Below are 19,543 nucleotides of genomic sequence, written 5' to 3'. Positions count from 1 at the left end.
CATATCTGCTTTAGATCTGAGCAAGTACAATAAACTTTCATAGTTCTCTTGGATCAGATTCAGGGTGGCACCATTGCTAATATCATTCCCACCAATATGGACAATGATTGATTCATATTGCCTGATGTCTTTATCTTTGACAATGTTGATAATATCAACAATTCTTGCACCTCTGTTTGTTGATACACTGGTGTTAATCAGGTCTTTTGTATTTATGCTTTTAAGAAGGGAACTTCCTATCACAAGAATGTTGTTGTTATGATAAATTCTATTAATTTTCTGATGTTGGGATCCATTCCCATGACTTTTACCCTTTTTTTCCTGAGAGTGGGATTTAGAGATATTTTTAACATCAGGAGTTGATTGTATGCACCTTTCAACATTTTTTGAATGCACCTCAGGAGGGGATGTTTGCATGCCACTGTCCTTTGAATTAGGATGAATTTGAGTTCCAACGCTATTAATTTCAGGTTTTGTAGTTATTTGGAAATCATCAGTTTGTGTAGAAGCATCACAAGTAGTAACCTGTGTCCCTTTGTCAGTTACAATGGGTTTATTGTTTATCAAATTCATTAGATGGCAAACAGTTTTTTTTCAGTTCAAATATTACTTCCTGTAGATGAATACTTTCATGATGATTGATGTTAATTGGAGATAAAGTATTAAAATCTAACAACAGTTCATTGGTATCAGGTGACTGCCTGCTGGGAGTGGAAGTAATGACAGTATCTGTGTTGATTGATGTCATGCTGTGAGCTAATTTTGATTCTGTCTCTACACAGTCAGATGTCATGTACTGCACAACCTTAGGATTGGTCTCTGACACATTGGAATTTTGTGTAGATCCAATCTGGTTTATACTACTGATGGTGTTTTCATTATCCTCATAATTTACATGCACACAAGAATTTTTAAATTTCACAATTTTAGAATCATCCAGTCTCTGTGTGTTATATAGTTCTTCTGCAAAAATCTTAAAAGTATTTTTGAACCAAAATATACACCCCTTTCCTTGAATATGTAGAGTGTTAGTGGACTCATGTATGTGTAAAACAACTTTCCCTTCACTATCATCAAAAGAATAGACAAGTCCATTTTTACCTCTGTCCTCAAATTGTTCTTGAGAGTAGTTTCCGAACGATATTTTTAAATAGGTTGTTTATTACATTATTTTTAAAGTTAATAACATAGGACAGAGTTCTGTCTGTACAGTCATCAATGATATATAACTCACTTGATTTAAGAAAGTCAAAATCCTCTGAAGCACTTTTAAATCCAGAAAAGTCTCCAAGAAAAGATGTAATGTTCTTAAAGAATATTGATGTTAAATCCATATTTTTTCAAATTAGTTTAAATCATTATTAAATCATAATAATCCTTAATGAGATGGAGCTTGCAGAAACACATCTTATCGATGCTAGGCCATGAGAGCACTAACAATGCAATTTTCCATATAAGTAATGTTTCCAAGGGCCTAACTCTTTTAAAATTAGTTCATCGGCACTGATTTTCGAACTCGTTCGAGACATTGCTGATATAAACCTATGATATACGTTTTATTAAAATCTGCCAAGAATTCTACATGTGAATATTTCAATCTTTTGGATATCTGCCTGATTTGAGAGCTATGACATCTATTTAACCCATATAAAAGTCTTGGTATTACGTTACGTAGTAAGTACACAGAGACTTTTGGGTTGACTCCATCTAAACCGCGGAGAACAGCAGCCATGAGGGAGTATACTGTTTTCCTCGCAGTAATAATACGCTTACTCACAATCCCTTTAATCCGGGTATTTGAAGTAATGAACTGCCGATTCATAGATACGGATTCACAATTTAATGTCAAAGAATTAGAGGATTTGTCGTTTTAAACTAAGAATTTTGATTTTGTTCACTTACTAAATGCGTTTTTTGTTAGCTACGGTTGGTGCTCTACTGCTGATTTTGTAATGTCCTAACCCTAGCTGAGACAATTTAAAATTATATATGGGACTGTCTCAAGTCAGGAGCCTGTAATTCAGTGGTTGTGATTGGTTGCTGTCTGTCATTTTGTTGTTCGTTTATTGTTTTAGCATAAATCAGGCCATTGGTTTTTTCATTTGAATTGTTTCACATTTTGTCATGTCATGACCTTTTATAGGTGACTATACAGTATAGGTGTTGCTCATTGTTGAAGGCCGTTCGGTGACATATAATGGCTCAAATCTCTTTCATCTGGAATCTGTTGGATAGTTGTCTCATTGGCAATCATACCACATCTAATTTTAAAGGAAATTCTGTTTAAACCATCAAGACGCTGTTTCCATGCATATCATTGTAGAGTCATTTCCCGTAACCGCCTATTTCTAAGCGATGAAAAAAAAAGATTGAGTCAAATAAAAGTGTAGAGTTTTCTTTTTTGAAAATTGTTTGTGCTGAAACATATATTGAACTAGCTTATTTGACAATGGCATTCAATAAATAAGTTTCATAGAAGATTTTAAAAAAGTATATGAAACCGGACTACAATGAGGATAGGCTTAAGGACCACTTCAGCTAAGAAGGATAACAATTTATTGAGACAAAATATAAAAATGTGTATTTTAGTGACTTATGAATAATATATAATTATTTCATGAAGAAGAAAGAAGTCCTACTTGCAATTATACTTTTCCCTCATACTGTCAAGGCTGTAACGTGCAAGGTTCACAATTATTCCTTGTAAATGTTTTAATCTAAGATATCTTATAATTGAAATTCAATGACAACCAACCAACAATGTTGTTTCCAATGATAATTCTATCACAGGTACTATTGTAAATATAATATCTTTGTTCAGCTGGCATGAAAGTTCTACAAAACAAGAAAAAAATAATTAAAAATATTAAAGGCTATATATAGTATCAGTTCCCTCTTTTTTGTATTTTAACATGTTAACCTTTCCAGATTATGACGTAATTGTTTGAATCATACTAATTTAGTGCCAATTGTTTCCCAATTCTTTCATAAATTTCTCATAAATTTCTCATTACAAATTAAATTCCAAAGACAGAACAATAGTCAAAAAGGCGGAGTTTTAACATCAGACCACAATATGCCACAGAACATCCAATTTATACTACAAAATGGAAAACTAAAATGTGTGCATGACCAGAATTTGTTTGTTTGTTATCATTTGTAGAATGAAAACTTTCTCTGTAGAGTTACATCCCCTTATAAATAAAAAAAATAAAATGCTTCGCTGAGCGCAGCCTGATACGACCGCAGTGGTCGAACCCTGAACAGTTGGGGCAAATTTGGACACAATATTCAAGCTTGATACTATCTGAATTTGGATTGTGATCAAATTTTTGACATAATATAGGTTTCTGACACAAAATAAATGTGGTCAAAGATCTTACAAATCTAATGCGCAATACTGTGCAATTGAAGATTTCTTCTTGAAACTTTTCAAAATTTTGAAATTTTGAAAATTTTGAAAAAAAATATGAACCCTTGTAAGAAAAAATTGGAAACCCCCCTTCCCCCCAGACTTTTTGAATCCCCCTTTTAGCATTAACCATCAAACTCAATTGCAGTCTTTCCTTTGTAGTATGGAACCTTGTAGTACAATTTTAGAGAGATCCATACACTTAATCACAAGTTACTGTCTGGAAACTAGAAAAATGCTTTTTTTTAACCATAAAAGCCCATTTAAATACATCATAAAAGTATTAAAATAGAAAATGACATCATAGTCATGGCTAAAATTAAAAAACCTTCATCAGCAACTTTTAACAGTAATATCTAAAAATAAAATTCCTTCATCAGCATTTAAAAGTAACTTCTAAAAACAAATTGACAGCTAGGACTTTGTAACCATAAAAACCCATTTAAATACATCATAAAAGTATTAAAATAGAAAATGATATCATAATCATGCCTAAAATTAAAACACTTCCATCAGTAACATTAAATAGTAATATCTAAAAATAAAATTCCTTCACAAACATAATCATGGCTAAAATTAAATAGTTTTTAAAAAGGAAAATGACATCATAATCATGCCTAAAATTAAAAAGCCTCCATCAGCAACATTAAATAGTAATATCTAAAAATAAAATTCCTTCACATACATAATCATGGCTAGAATTAAATTACCTTTATTAAACATTTTTAAAAAAGTAACTTCTAAAAATAAATTGACACCTAATCACCTAATGACAATACATTTCTTTATAAATAATTTACAAGCAGTGTAAGGGAGGTAATTTGACAATATGTGTTTGAATTACCTCCCTTACACTGCTTTAAAATTATGTTTTGTACTTAAGTAATTGTCCATTAACCTGGAAACCCTTGTTTTTCCCCCTAATTCCTAAACAGTTTGAGCCATAACCCACAAGCAAATTCTTACCATTCCTTTGTGATATGGTAACTTGTGGTATAATTTCAGAGAGATCCATACACCATTTCACAAGTTATTGTCTGGAAACTAGAAAAATGCTTATTTGGGCCCCATTTTGGCCCCTGATTCCTGAACTGTTAGGATCATAACCCCCAAAATCAATCCCAACCTTCCTTTTGTGGTCATAAACCTTATGGTAAAATTTCATAGAAATCCATACACTTAAACAAAAGTTATTGTCCGGAAACCAATGTGTCTTCGGACGACGACGACGTGATACCAATATACGACCGCAAAATTTTTGCGGTCGTATAAAAACAAATAATAGTTCTAGACCTGCATCTCTGCATGCAATTGATTGAGATAACATGTATAATGGAGCACAACTGAGCATTCCCTTTCACTGATGCCAAGAAAACTTTGACGAAAATTTTCTTTGTACAATTATAGTGTTTGTACAATTATAGTGATGTAAAATTTTAAACTATCAGAAACATGAAGTGGATACATGGCAGAAGCAAAACTTGCTTACTCGCTACAACTCATCATTATAAAGCTGCATACCAAATATTAAATAATTCCCTTCCATAGAAGCCAAGAAAACTATTGACTTGACGAAAGTTTTCTTTCGGACAGATGGACGGAGTCGAGAGGTTACTAGACCAGCTTTTGCCTTCGGCGACGCAGTTAATACGATGTTTATCGTGTGAATTAAATTAACACTTGAACCCATTTAAGATTTGGATTACATAGTAAAGAACTTGTAAGAAGTTAGTTTGTAAACGATAATCGTCAGTCCACCTATTCTTATACATTCTCTTACTCAGCCTATTTTATGTAAAACGACCGTTCATTTAAAGTTTTCAACAAATCTCAAGGGAATTACTTAAGATAAATTTATTGCTTCTCTATTCATTTGTCTGGAGACGATTGTATTAATACGGTTCACATCTACATTTAGGTATTCGACAAGTTAAAGAAAGTTAAATATAACTGAAAATTTCATACATATTAATTTTGCTATTGTTCAGACTATTTTCAGTCAAAGCTGTTAGATATATTGTATAAAGAAGATATAGACAATTATTAGCTATAATATAAACTAAATTATTGATTTGAAATTGAAGAATTGATTGTACCTCAGCTTTTGGATGTCTAAATATGTCAATTTTTCAAATGTTGACCAAGGCACCGATAGCCGTGACCGTATGGGCGTTGGTAATGAAATACAATATGTGATTATTTTTTTTAGCACGAGATAAACATTTGTTATTCACGAAGAGTACAATGTATTTTTTATTTCCACCATATCAGGATCTTTTTGACTGTCAAATAATGAAGTGTATGATTTCAGCTGATATGTTAATCTTGATTTAATATTGTTTTAATTTAATGATATCATGATGTTTATTTGGACAGCTAGTGACCAAACAAAGTAAAGCTGATTAATAACGTGTAACATATAACAAAAATCATAAGTAATCATTTGCCTTGATGAAGAAAACAATTGAAGTCCTTGTACGTTGCAAGTGGTAAGCGTATATTGATGTTTTTTACGGTTTTTATGACTGTGATGTAATAGCGGCAATCATAAATGTTTGGTTCAATGTAAGGATGTTGAAAAGTCGACACATGTTTTAAATCTAACATCAGAATTAAATGTTTTTTTTTTATGTTTTCAGAAAAAAAATTGATTATTTTTTCCTCGATATAATCCTGTGTTTTGATATTGCAATTATTCCATACAGCATGCTTACGTTGGGCAAACGTTGGATTAGGGTTGTACCGTTGGTTTAATGTAAACATTGACATCCTGTTCCAACGTTGAATAAAGATAGCAACGTTGGTTAAATGTAGGCGTTGGCATACATACGTTAAAACATTATTAGGCCAACGTTTGATTAAGGTTGTACCGTTGAATGACTGCAGGTGTTGGCATAACGATTTTGGCCCAACGTTGGGCTAACGCAGGATAAAACAGCACCGTTAGTTGAATATTGAGGTGTACTAACGTTGGCCCAACATTGAATATAGGGGCATACTAACGTTAGCACAATGTTGGATAAAGGTTGTGCTAAATGAATGATGACTTTGGCATACCAATGTTGGTCCAATGTTGAACCAACAATATGGCACAATATTTACTATTATAGGTTCAACAGTGCATTTAATTTGCTGACATAATATTGGGAATACAATGTATCTTGTTTTTATTTTTATTGATAGTTGGTTGCTTATTACATGTTATGTGTTCTAATTAAAACAACTTTTGGCAAATTGTTGGTTCATTGTTGGCTTTTTGATTATATTATGATCATATATGCCGTTTGACAATTGCTTTAAATCTGTTGCAAACGTGTTGTCAGTTCTCGTCCCCCATCACTGTAGGGGACAATAATTTTAAAGAACTGTCACCTTTGTGCAATTATACTGAATTCATTTCAATACGTAACAAATATTGGTGCATCGTTTGCCCATATCTTTAAGTTGTTGTTTCGTTGGCTGTTGGTATTACGATGGTGTATCGTTGGCCGTTGGTATCTTATATTGGTATTGTCGGTTTTCTCGTTGACAAATGGTTATAATAATGATTAAGTGTGTATGTTTGGGGTAATTCATATGATACGTTTTTTTGTCTTTTTTCTTATGATTTTTCAGTTTGTTTTAATGCTTTATGTTAATTTTACTTTGTTTTTTCTTTAAATTTAACTTTATGTATATTTTGGCAAACCTTTCATCAAATGGTCATATGAAAATGTTGATAGCACAGAGTAGAATATACTAAGAGCTGGTAATGACTTCCACTCTACTTCAGAGGAGTGTACTATTTTTTCATAGCACTGACAAAAACATTTCACAACTCTGCTTAGATCTGGTCTCTCAAACTGGTTAATTGAACTTTCTGAAAAAAAACCAACATCTTTAAGCTCAAGTCTAAAAACAATTTACTAACATCTGGAAATTAACTGTTTATTTTGGGGGTCTTCGCTTCATTGTTAAGATGTCAGAATGTTTAAGAGGATACCAAACTTGAACAAATATTTTTCGATATTCAACTAAAATTTAAGACAGGTAGATTGTTTTTTTTTTTAGAAAAAAATTAAGCACCAGTACTGTCAAATATATTTACAACTTATACAACTTTAGAGACATTGCCATGATTTGTTACCTTGTAACAAAACTGTTGGTCAAACATCAAAAATAAAAACAAATACCATTATAACTGATGTCAAAGAGATATGTCTCGCCTAAATGTAACTTTGATAATGTAATGCAAATGTTGAATCAAATAGCAATACCTTATAATGTAAACTATGCAAAACATCAAAAAGTCAATGAACCATGACTGAGTGGACGGGGTAAATAATCTCCAAGGATATGAGATTTTTCGATATTCAACTAAAATGTAAGACAGGTAGATTTTTTTTTTAGAAAAATTAAGCACAAGTACTCTCAAATATATTTACAATTTATAAAACTTTAGAGACATTGCCATGATAACAAAACTGTTGGTTAAACATCAAAATAAAATAAAAATACCATTATAACTGATGTCAAAGAGATATGTCTCGCCTATATATAACTTTGATAGTGTAATGCAAATGTTGAATCAAATGGCAATACTTTATAATGTAAACTATGCAAAACATCAAAAAGTTAATGAACCATGACTGAGTGGACGGGGTAAATAATCTCCAAGGATACAAAATGTACGATATGTGCAAATCCTTATACAACTGCACATCATATCATCGCCCTATAACAAGTGGTCCCCCTTAATATAAATAATCACACACTAATACATTGTTGACCGTGATCACTGTAGGATAGCTAGTGATTACTAACACTTACCCTGTCAACAACCTAGTCTCACTCCTTTTGGAGTTCATGTCCATGTAATACTCATGTAGTATGCTTTTTTGTAACTTTTCACCTTTAAAGTACACACATGCATCAAATATTTATATACGAAATGATTATTATAAAAAAAACCTAAGATTTTTATCGTTGAAAAATAGTACATTTTCAAATAAACCCTAACCCCCTTTTTCGAAAAAAAAAACTATATGTTAGATTCATATATTTTTTCCCTTTAGAATAACAGTTACTGTAGTAAATCTGTTGCTTCAAATGAGTATTCGGCTTCTTTAAATACATGGTGTTTTATACATTAGGCCAGTTAAAAGCATATTTTGTGCATTACTTAATTTTAATCAAAGTTCTAATAGTTCAAACTAGAGGCTCCAAGGAGCCTGTGTCGCTCACCTGATAATTTTGTTTACAATTGATGCATGAAATAATGCAACCATTATATTTTTGCTTTAGTTACAGAGATATAAGCCAAAAACTGCATTTACCCCTATGTTCCATTTTTAGCCATGTCGGCCATGTTGGTTGGCAGGCGGGGTCATCGGACACATTTTGTAAACTAGATACCCTAATGATGATTGTGGCCAACTTTGGTTTAATTTGCCTCAGTAGTTTCAGAGGAGAAGGTTTTTGTAAAAGATTACAAAAATTTACGAAAAATTGTTAAAAATTAAAAACATTAATAATATTCAAGATAATAACCAAAAACTGCAAAATTTCCTTAAAATTACAAATTCAGGGACAGCAACCCAACAACGAGTTGTCTGATTCGTCTGCAAATTTCAGAGCAGATAAATCTTAACCTGATGAACATTTTTATCCTTATCAGATTTGCTCTAAATGCTTTGGTTTTGGACCAGGTGAGCTAAAAAGGGGAGAAGTCTTTTAATAAGTTTAGTTCAAAAAAGGGGAGAAGTCTTTTTATAACTTAAAACTTATCATTGAACCATGATACGATGTCAAGGTTAGATGACTCATCAGATGGAAATGTACACCTTTCAATCCTATAATAAACTGAAAATATCAACAATGATTGTAAAAGGATGCTGTTACAAAGTCTGCAAAACGAAGTAACCAGTAGTATATTCCGCTTCGGACTCACCTATATATCATTCGTTTCATCTTGACATGTCAAATAGGTAAAACTGTGAGCTTTTGCTTTGTTATGAAACCCCGCTTTAAGAATTCGGTCAACAAGAAGTTCAAGAGCAATGGATATGAAAAAGCATTACACGATAAAGCATGTTCACATGAGGCCTGATAAAAGAGGGGTGAAAGATACCAAAGAGATATTCAAATAACAAATTTGAGGAAGTTTTCAATTGTAGTTCCCCTTTGGTAAAGAAGAAGTTGCCAAATTTCAAGAAACTTTTATTTTACCTTCCTTAGAAAAATGCGCCTAAAAATTTCAAACATGACCAGTATGTAAAAGAGTAAGGCTAAATAAGAATATATGTGTGTTTCCGGTTACCCGTCTGACCCTATTTTTTTGGCGACTGTTTTGCCGACCCTTACATTTTTTTCGCGATTTCGGAAATTGTTTAACTCCCGAAAAAAAACCTGCAACGTCTGATGTATTATATTTATCAAAACAAGTTGATGAATCTGCATGTTTTTATTTGTAGTAAAGTAAAAGATATTCAAAGATACAGACAATTAATTTATTTATTTAGAAACGTGTTGAAACCATTGACTTTGTGGATTGATTATTTCGAAGAAACAACAATGGCTTTGTGCAAACAAATCAAAGTATTTTCTTAACTTCCAGCACTTGTTACTCGAGCGTATTTCAAAAGATTCGCATTTTCGCCAAAAAAATTAGTTTCTTCATTTGAACATGATTGATATTGCCTTTAGTTAATGTTTGAACCATTTATTGCATTAAAAACGTCATATTCCTTTCCAGTAATTTTTCTGCGTCCGCTATTGAAATATTTATACGAATTACAGATCGGAAGTGGACCAACCATGCCGGAAACCAGTATCCTTACGATAATAACTACAGACTCACGAATGACACAACTTAAAAGATGAAAAATAATCCCAAAGTGAAAAATACGCAGCACGCATTAATAAACATTTGTTTTGATTCCATTATAGTTAAATAGACAATAACTGTTTAGTGTCTTTAAATATCAGCTGTATTTGTACGAGGCTGAGAAACAGGTGTAATGCGAGCTTCAGCGAAAAAGAAATAACAAAACATTGTCCGATTTAAGACAAAAATGATTTGTCCTACGCTTCAGAATTTCGAACTGATTGTGACATTCACTGATTATTGACATTGTTGCATGGTTGATTTTCTGTATTACACATGTACACATTCAAGTTTTAAACTTGAAGATTGGCGCCGTAGAAATGAAGTTAATCCTGCTGTTCATGAAGACAAACTATTTTTATTCTTGTCATATTGCTCTGAAGAAATGCTTGAAAACAAACAAAACGTAAATTAATCTATAGTTCACATAAGGTCAAGCAATACGTCAATGGAATGCGACTACAATACACATTCTGAGGTCACGAAAGTTCATACAACACTCGTCAACAGCAATACACAAAAGTAGTCCGGCAGTGGGTGGAGCTTTAAAGCGATATCTGTATAGTTTAGGATTATTATGTGAAGAACAGGCAGGGTTCAGAAAGGGGTATGGCACTGTTGATCTTATTTTTAATTTGAAATGTCTCATCGATTTGCATTCATTTAGAAGGAAAAAAATGTATTGCGCCTTTGTTGATTTTCGTAAGGCTTTTGACTCTGTAAACAGAATATTATTATGGCAAAAATTGTTACGCAATGGTATAGATGGTAAATTACTGATTGTATTACAAAACTTGTATAAAAATGCAAAATCTTGTGTAAGAGATGGATTTAATTGTTCAGATTTTTTTGCATCTAATATTGGTGTGAGGCAGGGTGAAAACCTGTCGCCTCTATTATTTTCTATTTTTCTTAATGATTTGACTGAGTTTATGTCACATGCTTATAGTGGTCTGAATGATGTTTGTAATATGTCTCATTTACTGTTTGACAATGATGATATTGAAGTGTATTTCAAATTGTATCTGTTGTTATATGCGGACGACACAGTAATTTTTGCAGAATCCGCAGCTGAATTACAATCAGCATTGAATGCAATGTATTTATACTGTGAAGTTAATACTTCAAAAACCAATTTTGTTATATTTTCTAAAAGTCGACAGGCTGAAAATGTTCATTTCACATATAATAATGACCGTTTGTCTGTTATTGATGAATTCCAATATTTAGGTATTGTATTCTCTAGAAAAGGTACTTTTCATGTTAATAAATCTAGATTGGTTCAACAAGCCAGAAAAGCAATGTTTTATGTATTACGTAAGGCAAGAAAATTGTATTTACCTATAGATGTATTATTACAACTTTTTGATGCTATTGTTGGCCCTATATTGTTGTACGGTGCATAAGTTTGGGGGTATGAGAAAAATGATGTTATTGAATCATTGCACTTAGAATTTTGTAAATATATAATGAAAGTTAAAAAATGTACACCTAATTGCATTGTATATGGTGAACTTGGTAGAGTACCAATGTCTGTTAATATTAAGGCAAGAATGGTTGGTTTTTGGAAACGTATTGTTACAGGCAAAAAAGAGTAAATTTCTCGTACATTGTATGAAATGCTATTTATACTGGATTCTGGTGATATATTTCACTCTAAGTGGTTGAATTGTGTAAAAGATATATTATCTGAATGTGGTTTTATTAATGCCTGGAATAATCAATATATAGATACAAACTGTCAGTTGTCTAAAAATGTGAAACAGTATTACCACAATTTGATTGTAAATGAATGGAAGGCTCAAATATTTAATACATCAAAATGTTTAAATTATAGAATGTACAAGTCTGAGTTTGGTTTGGAAGATTATTTAACTACATTGCCTTTTGATTTAAGAAATAATTTGTGTAAATATAGGTGCAGTAGTCATAGGTTACCTATTGAATGTGGTAGATTTTATAGCATTAATAGATCAGAAAGAATATGTGATTTATGTAACAGAAATGTGCTAGGAGATGAATTTCATTACATATATGATTGTACTTTCTTTAATGCTGAACGGCTGAAATTTTTGCCAGCAGATATTTGTAAAGTGAAGAATACTATGAGTTTCTCTGATTTAATGAACAGCAAAGATAAATTTGTTCTTGTTGGTTTAGCTAAGTTCTGTAAAATTGTAATGTCAGTTTACAAATGATATTTACCTTCCCATTTATTCATGCATTTGTAAATATGTTTGTTCATGCATTATTTCTTATTTGTTATATTGTTGTACTATCATGCCTCATGTGAGGCCTTTAGTGAAATAAAATGTTTCAATGTTTCAATGTTTCAATAGTATACAAATACAGGGTAGCGATATCTGTTGGGCTGTTAATGTATGATAAGACACCCAATTGCAGGATAAATGTATATATATATTACTGTAATACAAATGCATTGTTTCAATTCATTGATTTAAGTCGATTTTAAATTGATGAAATTTATATATCTTTTAATAAGAAACAATGCATAGCCTAAACCGATTACTTTGATATTTTGATATTCTAATATTGAAAATTACTTTTCCTTTTATTTTTATTCTTTCAAAATGCAATAGTGCTAGATATTTTGTTGCTAGTTCCTCACAGTAACGAGTGGAAAAATATAATTGTGTAACTATAAATGACAATTTAAGACATAAACTATGACAACTGTTACTGTAATGTTAACTTCCCTTTTAAGTCTCACCACTTTTCCTTATCAGTTTCAAAAGTTCAGAAGTCAATTCTCCCTATGATACTGAAGTAGTGTGAGCCTTCCACCTGCTAGCGACCTGCATATAATGAGAGCGACATATACATTCCGTTTAATTTTCATATTTCTATAACCATTACAGAGCATCTGAGATCACCGTTGGTTTTTGTTCAGGTTCATATGTTGCTATCAAACCACCACACAAATCATAGTTGTATGTCAAATTGACATATTCATGGCATGATACCAAAATATTAGATATAAATGAATACACAGTTTTGCAAATATTAAAGATGCAAATCAAAACCAATTATAATGCAGAAATATATAAATAAACTCATCATAGATACTAGGATTGAAATTTTGTATTTGCGCCAGACGCGCGTTTCGTCTACAAAAGACTCATCAGTGACGCTCGAATCAAAAAAGGTTAAAAAGGCCAAATAAAGTACGAAGTTGAAGAGCATTGAGGACAAAAAATTCCTAAAAGCTAACTCACTGAGTCACAATCGAATCTATCTACCACCCCCACCCTCCCCTCCGTTAAAAAAAAATTAAAAAACAATTTGCCTACCTACCTACCATATTTTTTTTGGCCTAGGCATTAAATACTTCGAAAACACATCAAATGGATTAGTATATTCACATGGAACCTGATAACAAATTTCATAAAGCTGTCAGTTGTAGCTCCAAAGAAAAATGCGACGAAATTTCCTACATGGCCATTAATGTGATATAATAATATAAGTATTCGGTGAACATGAAGTTGATGAGCCATGAACCCCAAAACGCAAAACAAAGCATAGTATGTTCACGTGAAGCTTCATATCTAATTGCAGGAATCTCTGATCTGGAGTTCCTTGGGTACATGCGACAGAAATTTCATAGGACGGACGGATAGACATGGGTAAAAGTAAGGCGAAAGTAGTTTACCGAAGTTTGAATCTCGTAAATCAATTAAGTAAAGACACATCAATGTAACAAACAGAAACTAAGGGAATCTTATGAACTCCAAAAGGAGCGAAACCATATGCGTCTACATGGTTACCTTTTATTTTTTTGCATGCATCACGCGCCATTCGAATACACATGCTGTCAAAATGTTGCAATCAGGAAAAGGACACAATCGGTAAAATTTCAGATCGGACGACAATGTTAGGAGATCTAAGAGGACGTGTTTTTCAACAAACAATCGGCATTTCCACGGGAACCAAATGCCTCCTGTTCTTTTATTGATATGAAGTTGACTTCATACAGGAGCAACTTGGGAAGAATGAAAAGAAGCTAGCATTATCCTTTCACTTCACGTTCCGCTATACACTATCTGCAAGTTTGTGAAATAGCGTCTGCGTCATTTTATGAAACAAAGACAGAGAAACAAATACACAGTTAGGCTTAAACACAACAGATACAGTTGTTCCTGTCTTATGTCTTGACTTACATCTACAAATTGACAATGAGGGTCGATTGAAAACAAAACTTTACGACAAAAGAGAAGATTTTAGCTTCCCAATAGTGAACTTTCCATTTATATGTAGCAAAATCTCAGCAGAGTCTGCATATGGAGTATATATCTCCCAGTCGATTAGACATTCCAGAGTTTGCGTTTTTTATCATGATTATTGAGGGTTGCTGCTTACAAGGAAGCTATTAAATTAAGAGTTCGAATTGGTGAAGTTGAAATCATCCCTTTAAAATTTACGGACGCCATCACGAGATGGTTGACCGTTATGGAATATTTTTTTCCCAGATGTTCCAAATTGTAACCACTATCCCGTCCTCTTTTCTTCGAATGTGACCTAGCGAATAACTTTTATCACCGGGTTTGTATTGTACTTACAAGAGCAAAATGACGGTGCCACATGTGGAGCAGGATGTTCTAATCCTCCCGGAGCACCCGAGATCTCCCGCAGTTTTTGTCGCGGGTCGTGTTGCTCAATCTTTAGTTTTCTATGCTGTGCCTTGTATACTGTTGTTTGTCATTTGATCGTTTTTGGGGAGACGTTTAAGTTTTCTGAAATCCTATACTGCTGGTTGTTTCTAAAATCATTTAGCCGTTTCTAGGAGTGACCAATTGAAGTTGCATGTTATCTTAAAGAGAGGCGAAAGATACCAAAGGGACATTCAAACTCATAAGTCGAAAATAAGCCATGGCTAAAAAAGAAAAAGACCAACAGACAAACAATTAAACACAAAACACAACATAGAAAACCAAAGACTGAGCAACACGAACTAACTATTTAATAATGGTTTAACTGTGAAGAACGCTTACCAAAGCTATGCAAAAATAAGAAAATAGGATGATCAGATCACTACATAAAGACGTAAACTATTGTTTGCCCAGGTGGCTGCTCCTACTTCTTTAATCATTCATTGAAAAAAAATACTGATTTCAATTATGAAAGAAGTACATTGGAAGTAATACCTTTATATCCATATCAAAAGTAGAAAACCGATGCCCTCCACATCTTGTGATCTGGACTTTTTTTTTACTTTCTAGTTCAGTGCATATGCATTTTATTTATAGAAGCAGAATTTTCTCAGTTCTAGTGAGCTAACAGTTCCCTTTAGGGATTCAGAGTCTAGGCTCAGACCCTGAAATAAATCCCATCTTAAAATACTAGTAATCAGTTTCAGTGTCTGTCTTTATGGCTCATACAAGGTTCCTGACTCGTGACAAGCACATACAAACAATTAAGGGTTTTAAAATGAGAAAACTTTTTTAAGCCTGGTAACTATGATGAGTTTTTTTATAGTCATCGTATTTCAAGTTATCCTTTTATGTATCTTTTCCCCCCTCAGAGCTATCAGCTCTTTGATTCTTTTTTGCCAAGGAATTGTTGTTTTTTTTTACTTATGAGTTTGAATGTCCCTTGGTATCTTTCACTTCTCTTTTTTAAGACCGCGATAAACATGTTGCTAGAGAGTTGAGACACTAACACAATGTGTCGGTCCACCAATTCGTTATGGTCACCATTCAAATTATGTAGTGTCGATTTCAGTCGTTCTTCCTCATAACTCTGTTGTATCATACGACTGGGCAGGTGACTGCTGAGAAATAGGAAGTTAACAATAGGAAAGTTGAAATCATCACATAGACTCTAGTTTGAAATCGTTCATCTGTGTCAATTTTGAGGAAAAGATCAAGATACGAAGATTACCCTCTACTTTCGGTAGTATCCTTAATAAAAAAAAGTTCCCAGTTAAATGTGGGTTAATGGATGACAGGACATCACCAATATAACTGAAAGTGAAATTACAGAACTTTGCAAGATGCTTTTTCTTTTTGTCTTTGAGAAGGTTCTGTATGAATTCTGCTTCATATGAGTACAAACGCAAATCTTCAAGTAGTGATAAACATTTAGTACCCATTGCAATACCGACTGTCTGCGAAATATCAATCCACCAAACTCAACAAATATGTTGTTCTATCAAAATAATACGTCCCGTAAACGGGCATATAAAAATCTAGCATTTTGATAATATCATCAATAGTGCATGTGTTTTGGGAATCACTGGGGTTCTTCACAAAGTAAGATGTTTTATGACCCAAAACATAAGTTTCCCTTGTAGAAAAAAAGCTCTGTTTGATCAATGAGACGATGTTGATAAACTCATCATAGATACCAGGATTGAAATTTTATATTGACGCCAGACGCGCGTTTCGACTACAAAAAGGCGATCTTTCATTTGAGCATGGATAATAGTAGTGTAAAGTGTAGAAAAATTACTGGTTCATTAAAAAAAATATCAAAAAAATCTAAAATCCTGAGAAGTAGGGGTATAACACAAAACTATATGATTTATGGGCGGTGAGATGCATTTACTAGATATTTGAACATTCTAATATATGGCAGACGGTAGGGATTACCTGTATATAATTCAATTCATCTTGAAATAAAACAAGACAAGATGTGGTTTAGGGGTGGAGATCTCAACAATATGCATAATATTTCAACATTATTAAATGACAGGGGACACAGGAATGACTACTGGGGACTCACCCAAAATATCTTTCAATGCATCTGGACAAGCCAAACAAGAAAATGCATGGATAAGGCGTGGGGATCTCAACCATAATCAAAACTTTTAATATTCCCAAACGACAAGGGATGGTGACCTATATTTATTCAATGTGCCTTGTCATGAAGATAATTACTCCTTATCTTTTAGGTTTGTGTAATATGAAAAATAATATTCGAGGTGATAGGTCACATAGGTGACCTTTGACCTTTAAGTCATTACTGAGGACCCTGTGCCTTTAGTACTTTCCGTTCTCATGTTTAAACATGTTACAAAATTTGGTCAAAAGTAGAGTTTCCATTCAGTTCAGTGACATTTTTTCTGAAACCATGGACATTTATCAAGTGATCAAATAAAAAGCATATACATTTCACTTCTTTTTTTCGCAAACTTGCATCTGAAAGTTCGAAAACGAAAATTAAACTAATGCTGTGAGCCTTGTAAATTGTTTCACAGAACATAGAGCAATAAAGATTATTTAATTGTGTAAAAAAAGATAAACCGTTAACAACAACAACTTCAACCCCAACACATAATGAGCCTGCATCAAGCCATGGAAGGAGCCTTTAGTGTATTATAGTGGTTGGTATTTGTGCTGTCTACCATATTTGATTTTTGTTACGTTATTTTACTTAAAGCAAGCCGTTATTTGCCCCTATCAAATTGTTTAACTTTTTGCTATTCAGGTCTTTTATAGCTTAAAATCATATAGGATTTGATAATCATTAAAGTCTGTATAGTGACCTGTAGTTGTTCACACCTTTTTTGTAGTTTTATGGTTGATGGTTTACTCATACGAAATAATTCCACACCTCTTTAACTTTAAATATTGAACCAATTCCTTTGCCAATGTACAAGTAACTTTTAACATGCAAATTTCCATGCAGGGGTTATTTGTCAAGGAGAAATGGATAACCTTTAGAAATTGTAGCAGATATAAGCAATCAGCATTCAACATACTAATCTTGTTATATTACCATTGAAGGTAATGTAACCCTTTTCAAAATGAAATTTATACTAAATATCAGAATCACTTTATGTTAACCAGATCTTAATTCAGCTGAACACATATTTCAATATTTCATTTGATCAAAAATTGCTCTAAACAAAAGTCTCATTCAACTTGTAAATACTAATCAATCTTACCAACTTTAACAATACAGGACAGAGAAGAATGGGTGACTATATATTTTCCTGTTGACTTGAGCTGGTCAGATATATGCAAAACTGTATTTTCTGCAATGAAAACGAAATATCTGAAGGATATGCACAATTCTATAATTATTGTATAAACGATTATGAATTGATAATCTAATCAAGAGAATAAATGAACAGTGTTCGAATGATCCCTTGCAGTTAAATATATCAATGGATAATGGATAACACATAAAAGGGAAAAGGGAACAAACAAACTATATGACTTAATACAACAAAGAAGTCACATTCGTTGTTTGTCAGTGTACAAGTGTAATGTTAGTTGACAAAAAGTAAGCCTATTGATCAGTTAAATAGAGATTTGTTTTTAAATCGAGTTTTTTTCAGATGCTTCTTCTGGATCTTGAAGAAAATTTTCTCCAAGACTCATTGTATTTCATGAAGTTTTCAACAAATTTATTGATGTCTTAATTTAATCTCAGACTTTTGTAGATGTTAACTGCAAAACGCCATCTATCATTAAGATACTGAAAAATTTTATTTTTTTTTTTAAAAACTATTATTAAACTTTGCATTAATCATTTTCTCTTAATCATAAAAAAGCTAATGCAAATTGTTCACAAAATTCTATGAAGTTTTAACAAAGTTATTGATGTCTAAAAAACATTACCTGTGTACATTATCTAAATGTTAACTGTATAAAAGTAAGTTCTTTAACATCGTAAATCAGAATAAATACCAAAAAAAACTAAATTTTTTTTTCAAATTCTGATCCTTAAACAGCTCCGTAAAATTCCACAAAGGTTGAAAAAGTTATTGATGTCTGGAAAGCTTTAAATTCAGACTGTATCTTAATGTTAACTTCAAAAAATCTAAGTCCATTTATCAATAAAATACAGAATTTTTTCTTCAATTTTACTTTGGATACTGTTTCTTGCCCACACAAAGCTTCTGTCATAGTTTCGTAAAATTCCATCACGGTTTGACAAATTTGTTGACATTTAAATAACCTTTAACACATAAATGTAGATGCCTTTGCAGACGCTGTGGTGTTTAAAAGCAATGTCTCGCTTCTGCGCTGGATTCACAAAAACGAATATTTTTTTTCAAAATCTTTTCATTTTGTTGGTATATAACCATTCATTTTCCAACAAGAGTGCACACGCTGAAATGGCTCGCCTGCTTTACTGACCATTGATTTTATGTTGATAGTCCTAAATAAAAAGCTTTATTACAAGTATCACATAAACTTAACATGATCCAAGAAAATTAGGTCAAGGTCAGATAAACCAAACCGGAAATACATGTACACCTTACAATAATTCCATACACCAAATAAAGTTGACCGCTT

At 32.4% G+C, this 19,543-nt stretch overlaps 1 protein-coding gene across 3 annotated transcripts in view; it reads right to left on the bottom strand.

Annotated features, from left to right (window-relative positions):
• Nucleotides 1–2,539: 2,539 nt before the first annotated feature.
• LOC127698941 (uncharacterized) overlaps nucleotides 2,540–19,543 on the bottom strand; it is a 278,817-nt gene continuing 261,813 nt past the window's right edge. For all 3 annotated transcript variants that reach the window (XM_052202712.1, XM_052202711.1, XM_052202710.1), the window contains exons 15-17: nucleotides 18,184–18,273; nucleotides 7,101–7,271; nucleotides 2,540–2,835 (exon numbers count right to left, since the gene is read on the bottom strand). In XM_052202712.1, coding sequence (XP_052058672.1) covers nucleotides 2,741–2,835; nucleotides 7,101–7,271; nucleotides 18,184–18,273 — 356 coding nt within the window. In that variant the 3' untranslated portion in view covers nucleotides 2,540–2,740. The remainder of the gene's footprint in view (nucleotides 2,836–7,100; nucleotides 7,272–18,183; nucleotides 18,274–19,543) is intronic.

The sequence above is a fragment of the Mytilus californianus genome, unplaced genomic scaffold, assembly GCF_021869535.1.
Source record: "Mytilus californianus isolate M0D057914Y unplaced genomic scaffold, xbMytCali1.0.p SCAF_4, whole genome shotgun sequence".
Classification (NCBI taxonomy): Eukaryota; Metazoa; Mollusca; class Bivalvia; order Mytilida; family Mytilidae; genus Mytilus; species Mytilus californianus.
The sequence above is the reverse complement of the archived record's forward strand: the minus strand, read 5'-3'. Positions and strand labels throughout refer to the sequence as shown.